The sequence below is a fragment of the Erinaceus europaeus genome, chromosome 10 (assembly GCF_950295315.1).
Source record: "Erinaceus europaeus chromosome 10, mEriEur2.1, whole genome shotgun sequence".
Lineage (NCBI taxonomy): Eukaryota > Metazoa > Chordata > Mammalia > Eulipotyphla > Erinaceidae > Erinaceus > Erinaceus europaeus.
Genome location: NC_080171.1, coordinates 27,783,443 through 27,793,329, shown reverse-complemented (window position 1 = coordinate 27,793,329; position 9,887 = coordinate 27,783,443). Strand labels below are relative to the sequence as shown.

The following is a 9,887-nucleotide window of genomic DNA, read 5'->3' as shown; positions in this document are numbered from 1 at the left end:
TGATCCCCTGGGTTGTCTTCCCAAAAGCCTCCAGCTCAATACAAATAACCCAGAATTTCAGATGTCTAGTTCATTCATTCCAGAAGGGAAAGAGCTCTGGACACACATCCTCCCACACCGCAACTATCAGTAGAACGAGTTCACATTTCAAAGAAACTGCATGTGTTTTTTTTCCACAAATGTCATATTTCTTTATTTTTAAAAGGTGCACATTATAGTTTACTTAAATACAAAATGTCCCTTCTTTGCAAGTAAATTTTGCTGACATCTCCACGTCAATAGCTTCTTTTTAATCAAAAATCCTTCCATTAAAAATAAATAAACATTTAAATTACCTATTATATTCATTCATCTCATAGTTCTTACAATACTTACAACTTTAGAAAACAGACTTTAAACCATGCCTGGAAGTTGCATTCAGGTCTGAGCAGCCCCCAGCCCCCTTGGCAGGCAAGACTAGAGGCAACAGGATACCCATAATGCCAGGGCAAAAACCACTCACCACTAATGTCTACTAGAAACCTGCCCTCAAGATTTGCCAGCTTGGCCCTTAAACAGTGACCTCAAGCTGCAGAATTATGAGCTGGAGTGCCAGTACTGCCTATCCAATAGGTCTTTGTAAAGTCACAGCATCCCACTCACACCATTTAAAGACACTTACTTGGGGGAGGGGGAGGGGGGGGGAAAGGCAGTCCAAGTGAGCCAAAAGGCAGTTTAACAAGTTTCCTCTGAAGGCAATGTGCAAATGCACCTGTTTTTAAAGTTGAAAACAGCATGGTGTCTTCAATAACCCAGGCACTAGCTCTAAAGACAAGCTCCCAGACCCCTGCAACACAGCCTTCTAGGGGTTAAGGAAGTGTCCAAGGAGAAGAAACCTCTCATGACAGAAGTGAGGCGGCAGCACAGAGCTTCCCTGGCTGTGGACTGCAGAGCATAGCGCCCTCTACTGCACTCCCTGGCTGCTCCCCTCAACTCACTTCTTTTACCAGGGTGGGTAGAACAAAAGCAAATACCAGTTGTTAAAGGTATTAGCTTGTTCCCCAAGTCCCAGCAGAAATACCTACAGTACATGGTCTTACAAGTACACTCATATAATCAGCTTCAATTAGTAAACACATGAGTATAAACTAGGCTGAGTGTAAAAAACTATTTACATCATAGTAACATACATGTACACACACACACACACACACACACACACACACAGAGATACACAGATATATCAGAGCTTATGAGAAAAACCAATAGCCACAAATGATCCCAAGGCAAGTGTTCCCTGGTCTAGTTTGGTTACGTCTTCAGATGCTGATTTATCTCTAAATGCCTAAATGCCTTCTTATAGCAACTTCAGGTAAATGGTCTGACCCTGGGCAGTGCAGAAGGAATGGCAGGTGGCGATGAAAAGGACTCCCTCAGAGGCCTCTCTGGAGGCTCTATCACCTGCCTCGCCCCCAAGAAGACCATTCCTCACCAGCCACCTGCCAAGATGTGTGTGTGTGTGTGTGGGGGAAGCACTGCAGATGGCCTTTCTGTACTTATTTCTCCTTTGATACCAAACTAGCAAAATAGGTACTGCCTCTGGAAAGTACAATGGGCCACCATCTTGTCTCTTCCAGCCACCAAATCCATGCCATAACATATATGGGGGGTTTCCTTGAAATGCAGCAAAGCCACAGGCCTCAAATCCCTCTTGCCCATATTCACTCAGACTGCAGACTGTCAGGGTCACAATAACTACACGTTGTCCCATCTCTGATTGCTGAGATGCTCCTATGCTTGCTCAGGCAGAAACAAGCGCGCACACACACACACACACACACACACACACACACACGAGACACTAAGGAGGGATCTGGCTTTAAGGAGCAGCCAGGAAGCCCATGGGTCAGGGGAGGTGGAGCTGTAGCCCTGCTTGGCTCTCTGTGGGGTGGGCTGCCAGGCAGCCTGTGTGAGGGGAGGGGCTAGTTTTCCTGGAGGAAGGAGAAATGCAGTCTAGCCCTCTGGGGAGGGGAGTGGGAGATGCTCTGTCCATGTAGCCTGGCCCCCCACTCCCTTTCTATACCTAAAAGAGTAAAAACAGAGGTCACTGCAGATCTGTGAAAGGCACCCACAAGCACACTGAGAATGCACAGTGATGACACACTGGGGTCCCTGCAGGGAAGGGCATCTGGAAAAATAGGCCCAGGAAGCCAACAGGTCCAGCCAGTTCATAAATCCCTGATGCAAAGGCTAGCGCTGCAGGGGCCAGGTGGGGCTCTTTCCACGTGATGAGCTCTACACGGTGGGGTGGTGGTGCCTGAACTTCCACCGCTTGGACCGTACTCGGAAGAAAAAGTACATGACCATGAGGAACAAGGACGAGGCCACGTAGAGCAGGACGCACAGGCTCATGTCCAGGCTGGAGAAGCCCATCCCGAGGAAGGGCACAGCTGCCTCTGCCTCCCGGCTGCCTGCGGCTCCATCACCTTGACCCAGTTTGATTTCCAGCCTGCTGTGCAATCTCTCTGTCAGGCGGGGGTCTGGGGGCAGCAGGCTGGGCAGGTGGAGGCGCTCAACCCCATGGGCCCCGCCAGACTTCTCAGGGACAGCCTGGATTTTCTCTGGTTCCTCAGCCTCTGCAGGTCTGTCTCCGCCAATGTCCCCCAGGCCGACAGCATACGTGTCTACAAGGTTGTCACCACTGTAGTGCCGCTTCAGAAACAGGAGCACCTGGCCCTCGTTCCAGCTGTCCAGGCCCTTAATTTCCTCGTGGCAGGATGGACAGAGGTCTGGGGTGGGCCACGGAACCTTTGGGAACCTGGGGTCCTCACTCAGATGGCCTGGTAGGAAGAGGAAAAAGAGGGCAGCAGCAGACATGTCACCTGAACTCCCTACCATTGCTGAGCCTGCCTGCCACACTCCCTCCTCTCTACCACCCTCACAGCTATGGGAGGAGGATAAGGTTTACTCTGCTCCTCTTCCCTTCCCTCACCTCTGCACAGGCTACCGCCACCTCGCTAAGCAATGATATACAGCATCTTCTCACCCTGCATCTGCCAGCATGTTCCTGTGCCCACAACACAGGCAAAGGACCACACCTGGCCATTCACTGAGACAACGTGGCCCCCGGAAAGATCCAAGGCCACAGGAAGACCCAGGAGCACCTGCCTTGCATATGCAGAACACCTGGGCTTGTGCTGACTTCTCCTGGGCCCTCAAAATTCCCTAAGGGTCCCCAGGAAATGTTCCAAGAAAGGCCTGGTCATTCAGGAAAAGCCAGAGTTCCTGGCAATTTGACTGGATGTGACCCATTACCCCCCCCTGCCCCCCCCAACTGTTATTGACCCCTGATCCCTGTTTCCACTCCTCTCTTCCTCTGTCCCTGTGCATAACAGCTCACATACTTGTCTGACTGCTTCTAGAAGTGTAGCAGACCTGAAGTCCACATTCTCAAGGTTTCTGATGCTTACTGTTGCAAATGATCCTCACAGAGGCAACTCACCAGCACAAAGGCCACAAGCCCATTCCCTTCCACCAGCAAGCACTGTGGGTCCCTGTACCTGGTGTTCTTACTTCCTTGCTTCCTCTCACCAGTGACAAAGTGGCAGACCAGTGACAGCTATACTCAGGCTCTCTGCCCAATAAAAACAAACACGAGCCTCCACAGCAGAGAAAGTGCAGCACATGCGCCCTGATACAGGGATAGCTAGCAACCCACAAAGGACTTCTGGAAGCTCTCTCTTCTCTCCAGAAAACAAAAGAAGAAAAATTTAAAAAAGAGGCAAGAGGATATTGGGTCTGATATTGGGTTCATTTTGTAGGATGTGTGCTTCCACAAAGACCCAGGTTCCTTACCTGTAGAGGGGAAGCTTCAAGAAGTACTTAGAGCATCTCTCTTCCCCTCCCCTGTTGTTTTTATCTCTATCCAATCAATGAAAGATTTTAAAGAAAGTCTCTTCTGCCAAGAGAACACAGGGGCAGAGTACTGGACCTAGCAGGCTGAGGTGGGGTTGGGGTGTGGCGGGTGGCTGGAGGCTGGGCATGAGGGGTGTAACTCGGAAGTCTAGAGCTGAGCAGACCTCACACACAACCAACACTGTCACAGCCTCTGACCCAGCACAGCGGTCTGCACACCACCCAGAGAAAAACAATTCTCTTTAGTGCTTTAGTTGTAATGTGCTTTCATAATACAGTGGATTAAATAAAAACCAACAGTTTAGTGCCTTTCCTATTCATCTCTATTAAGATTTATTTCTCATCGGAATTATTTTTTAAGCCTAATTTTAATCAGCTGCTGATTTAGGAACAGTTGGAATTACTTAACTCTCAGAAAATATATGCGCCCTACTTAAGTTCCCCCCCCCCCCAACAAAATCACTTTGAAGGGGTTGGCCTATAGCCTGAGAGCAGATGCTGAATTCCTTACTGAAAATCAATTCTGTTCCCAACTTCCCAGTGTTGAGTTTACTGGGCGGGAGCTAAGGGGCACAAGAACATTAAGTGGGGGAGAAAAGACACTCACCAACTTCTGAGGCCAGGAGACTCCTGCAGTGAGAAAACAATTTAGAAGGCAAGAGACCCTAGGAACCTGTGGGGGCTGCCCTGTCCAGGTCACCAAGAAACCAAGAGGCAGCCACTCCAGCATGAGCTTAGGCCTTGAGTCCCTGACATGGCTGCACAGTGGTGCTGCCCCTCCCCTCTCCCCTAGGTGACCATGCAGGGCTGTCTTCTCACCTGCCAGGCGGTGGTTTACTAGGTTGTGTTTCTTCCAGAGCCAGAGAACTGCTTGGTCTGGGGTTTTCACAGAATCCATGGACTCCTTAGCCATTTCCTCGAAGTGCTCACCACATTCTTTACATCCAAAGAAAGTGTGAATGTACCTCCTGATGGTCTGCAGCACTGCCTGGGGGTCGCCTTCCAGACCTGAAGAGGGAACAAGTGCCCAAAGTGCTGTAGGGAGTCCTCGACTCTGGGCCACATGGGGACTGGGAACGGGCTGAGAGCTGGACTAAACCAGCACCCGGTACTTCCCTTGACACAGACCCCAGCCTGCCAGTGAGGTGCTGCTTGCTCTTGCAATGCTATGCACACCCCAGAACTTGGCTTGGCGCCTGCATCCACCATAAGACTACATATTAGCATCCCAGAAAATGAGCCAAGGTGCTGAGCCCCACAGCTTCCAAGAGTACTCAGACCCAAAGGCAAGAACTGTGCCCGGCCCTCAATCCTTTTAAAGGCTGGGCTGGAGTAATGGCGTTTATCCTAAATTTGTAGTTGTTTTGCTTTGGGATTCTTTTTTTCCTTTTTTTAAAATATTTATTTATTCCCTTTTGTTGCCCTTGTTTTTTATTGTTGTAGTTATTATTGTTGATACTACTGATGTCGTTGTTGTTGGATAGGACAGAGAGAAATCAAGAGAGGAGGGGAAGACAGAGAGGGGGAGAGAAAGACAGACACCTGCAGACCTCTTTCACTGCTTGTGAAGCTACTCCCTTGCAGGTGGACTCGAACTGGGATCCTTACACCGGTCCTTGCACTTTGCACCACCTGTGCTTAACCCGCTGTGCTATGGCCCAACTCCTTGGGATTCTGATAAAACATATATTCTAGTGTGAACATGGCATCTGGGCCAGCGACCAGCCCCAGCACGACCCTCACGGAAGGGAGCAGGACCTGACTGACACTGGGCCTATAGCTGGGCCAGCTGCCAGTGCCTTCTGTGCAAGGTTGAGCAGCGTATTGGGGGCCGGACCCTTTTTAGAAAGGTGTGGGACCTCTCCTAGTGAGAAGCTCCAGCACCCACTGATACTGTCACACCCCTAAGTAACACGGGATGAGTAGAGACAGCAAGCATGAATATATGCTGTTTAAGAAAGCAACCCTGCCTTACAACAGCAGGAAGCATCCAGTCTCCTCCTAAAATAAGGACCTTGGAGAAAACCAAAGGGGGGGGGGAACCCAGTGGTCTCACCCAGACAACTAATACGGGATTAAGTGTACAAATAAGAGACCCATGAGATTAGAACAGATTAATGTCAGCATTATAAGAAATGGAGCAAAATAATTGGGGGGAAAAAAGACATGCTCTGAGATGGAATCTGTCTTAATCAACAGCAGCCCTCATGGCATTCTCCTACCACGCACTGGCCTCCCGAGCTCTGTGCCTTTAAGTGCAGTGGTCCCGGCTTGCTCTAAGTGGAACCAAACTGCACGCTGAGAGCCTCAACTTCCCCTCAGCCCTGGGGCTCTTGGGGCCCCTGGGACAGTGGGGTGTATGGAGGGGGAAGATCGCTTATTCTGGGTTTTCTACAGAACCCATGGACTCTAGCTATTTCTTCAAAGTGCTCACCACGCTCTATACATCTGAGAAAGCGTGGGATGCCCTGGGTGGCACCACAAGCAAGTGAAGAGGACATGTTGTCTCTGACCCTTGACCTAGCTCCTGCCTCCTCCCTTCCATCAGATCTTGGACATCTGCTCCGCGCCCCGTAATCCTCCTCTCCTCTCCCACCAAAGCGCCACAGCGTGGCCACCCTAATCTTTAAAGTGGACAAGAGCCATAACCCTCTACCTGGGGGATTAGGGGGTGGGACAGGCCTTTTAGTCAATGGGTTTAAACATGCAATAAGGAGAGAAAAAAACCTTCCAAGACATAATCCGGGAGTCTGGGCTGACCCAGTTCTTTGGGCCGCCGTCTCCTCCTCCTACGCTGATCAGATGGCATGGAGGGGGGGATGCTGACTGTTGCCATGAGCCTTTACAACTCCCTGGTGGGCACAGCAATCATTCCCCAGAAAACCTCATCACTGTCCCCCAGAGCTAGGGCCTCACATCCAGCCGAGTCTCCTTTCTCCTGCACAATTCTCTACATGTGCTTCGCAAGTGGGTTAACCATCTGGCCTGCACTAAATCAGACGATGGTGATGTTCTGATTGCAGTTTCTGTTCAGGAGCTTGGAGGCTTCTGAAAAACACACCATTTTTTTTTTTTTTTACCAGAACACTGTTCAGTTCTGGCTTATGGTGGTGTGGAGGATTGAACCTGGGACATTGGAGTCTCAGGCATGAGAGTCTGTTTGCATAACCATTATGTTATCTACCCTCCGCCCTTTCTATGACTTTTTAAAAGAATCTCAATCTTTAAGCCATAAGCCCCAGGAAAAGTACAAGTCCCACATCATCTTGAGGAGAGCCAGAGTGAAGGTTTTATTTATTTATATCTATTTAATGACAGGAGTATTCAGAGCATTGCTCAGCTCTGGCTTATGGTAGTACTGGAGATTAAACCTGGGACCTCAAAGCCTCAAGCATGAAAATCTTTTGCAGAATTATTATGTTGTCTCCCCAGCCTGTGAAGGTTTTAGAGGAGGGCTACATGTACCTTCTGCAGTGTGCTACTGTGTTTCTCCCAAGGGCAGGAGGCATTCCACTTCCCCACTTCAAAACAGGCTTGAGCAGGACCTAAGTGCCTGAGGGGTATGGTGGAAGTAGTCTCCCTGTCCCAGGCAGACCAAAGGCCTCAGGAGGTACTTCCAGCTTGCAGGTGCTGTCACAGGGGGACTGTGCTGGCCTGGGACCAGAACAATCAGAGCCTCAGGAACTAGCCTAAGTGGGTCCCAGAGGAGAGCCACCTGACCAAGCCACCAAACCTGAATCCCAGCAGAACCAAGATCACATATAACAAGGATGTTTAAAGCCCCAGCATTTGGGGTTAGTTTGTCACACAGTAAAAGGTAACTGAGCGAATTTTACAACTTTGCAAGAAAGAGTCAAACACTCCACATTCAAGTTAGTGTAAGATCAGCAAGTCTGAATGACTGTTCCCATGGCTGCCAGGGGTCTGCAAAGACTAAGTAGCACACAGCTGAGTCCAAAGTGGGTAAAAAAACCCAACACATTTTTAGCGTCCTATTAAGGCTATCAAAGCCAATTTTGATGATTAAATATGATTAGAAACAATTAAACTCAGTTTCAGTTTTGTTGTTGCTACTGCTGCTGGGGCTTTACCAATCTGGGCTGACTTTTTCAAACAGAAAGAATAAAAAAGAAAGAGACAAAAGGAAAGACACCAAAGCTTCCTCCAAGGTAGTGTGGGTCAGGCTCAAACCTGGGTCACACATATGGCAAAGCAGTGTACTATCCAGGTGAACTATCTTGCTGGCCACAAAGTTTCAGGTCTGGGGCCAGCGCCATGATCCCACATCCACACTTATGTCTGCTTCCCTCCCTCTGTATGCAGGCTGGGCCTAGCTGCTCTTCTAACCCACAGAATACATGTCACCCCAGGAGGAAGCCAGCTGCCCCATTTCACACTGCCTGAGGAAAAGGCTTGGTGAGGAACAGCCCTGTGAGCCAGTGGGCAGCCAGACCTTCCTAGCAGCCAGCTTCAATTGAGAGCAGTCCTGATCCACAGTTTGCCTACAGGCTTAGGAGGGACCTGAGCACAGGACCCAGGTGAAGCCTTAACTGAGTTCCTGAGCCAGGGATACTGAGATAATAAAGTCCCAGTGAAATTGCTAAGTTTTAGGGTAACTTCTCAGAAAGTAATAGCAAATACTTCTCTCCAAATGTGTCTAAATTATTCCCTTAAAATTTAAAAGCAAACAGAGATGACTCCTCTCTCTGTATGAGCAGTGAACCTGTCATGGGGGCTGAGTGTCCCTGGCTAGGGGGTGGCTTACCTGTGCCATCCAGCGCTTTGGGGTGGGTACTGGCTTCTACAGTTAAAGTGTGGAACAATTTCCAGAGAGAACATGTGTAACCCCTCAACTCGGGTTGGCTTCCTTGACATCCAACCCACTTTATGTGATTCGTAAGGAATATTCCAGAAATCTTAAAAGAACAAAAGATACTTGAATCACTAACATTAAGAACAGTTGATGGGTAATATTCCAGCCTTTAGGTTCATGATTAGTCAACAATTTGTTTGGCTTTATATGTTAGCTCTTTTTTAGCCACCAGGTTCCAGATACTACCATGATGCCAACCAGACCTCCTTGGGCAGACAACTCCACCAATGTGTCCTGGAGCCTCACTTCCCCAGAGCCCTACCCCACTAGGGAAAGAAAAAGACAGGCTGGGAGTATGGACTGACTTGCCAACGCCCATGTTCAGCGTGGAAGCAATTACAGAAGCCAGACCTTCCACCTTCTGCACCCCATAATGATGCTGGGTCCATACTCCCAGAGGGATAAAGAATAGGAAAGCTATCAGGGGAGGGGATGGGATATGGAGTTCTGGTGGTGGGAATTGTGTGGAGTTGTACCCCTCTTATCCTATGGTTTTTGTCAGTGTTTCCTTTTTATAAATAAAAATTAAAAAAAAAAAAAAACAACAGTTTGTGGATGTCCTCTGTCTTGATGGATGGTGAGTGCACAGGATATAATTTTTTTTTCCAAAAGGGAGAGAAAAAATTTGCTTTTATTGAAGTGATTTTAAAAGAGTATTACACGTTTCCCAAAAGGGAGAGAAAAAAAAATTTGCTGTTATTGAAGTGATTTTTAAAGAGTATTACACTTTTTCTTTTTCTGCTGCTAAGGCTTTACTGAGGCTTCATACATGCATGATTTTACCATTCTAGGTGGGCTTTCCAACGGTCTCTTTGCTTTTTTCCAGATAAAGAGTAAGAGACACAGAGGGAGGGAGAGGCACGTAAAGGATGTGTGCCCCAGCCCTGCTCCACTGTTTTGGCCTTTCTGCATAGCGTTCCCATGCGGTGGCCAGGGACTTGAATCTGGGTCCTTGTGCATGGCAAAATGTGTCCCCAACTGCATGGACTATCTCCTGGTACACAGGGTATAATTAAGCAAAGCGCCATGGATTGCACCTGTGGGACCTATGTACCTCACCATGTTCAGCCCAAATTTGACACCAAACAACCAGAGAAAGTCCACCTCGTAATAAACAAGT

At 48.6% G+C, this 9,887-nt stretch overlaps 1 protein-coding gene across 1 annotated transcript in view; it reads right to left on the bottom strand.

Annotated features, from left to right (window-relative positions):
• Nucleotides 1-165: 165 nt before the first annotated feature.
• Nucleotides 166-9,887, bottom strand: part of QSOX2 (quiescin sulfhydryl oxidase 2) — a 30,421-nt gene continuing 20,699 nt past the window's right edge. Inside the window, exons 10-12 of the mRNA XM_007521523.3 lie at nt 8,660-8,810; nt 4,714-4,902; nt 166-2,819 (exon numbers count right to left, since the gene is read on the bottom strand). Coding sequence (XP_007521585.1) covers nt 2,275-2,819; nt 4,714-4,902; nt 8,660-8,810 — 885 coding nt within the window. The 3' untranslated portion in view covers nt 166-2,274. The remainder of the gene's footprint in view (nt 2,820-4,713; nt 4,903-8,659; nt 8,811-9,887) is intronic.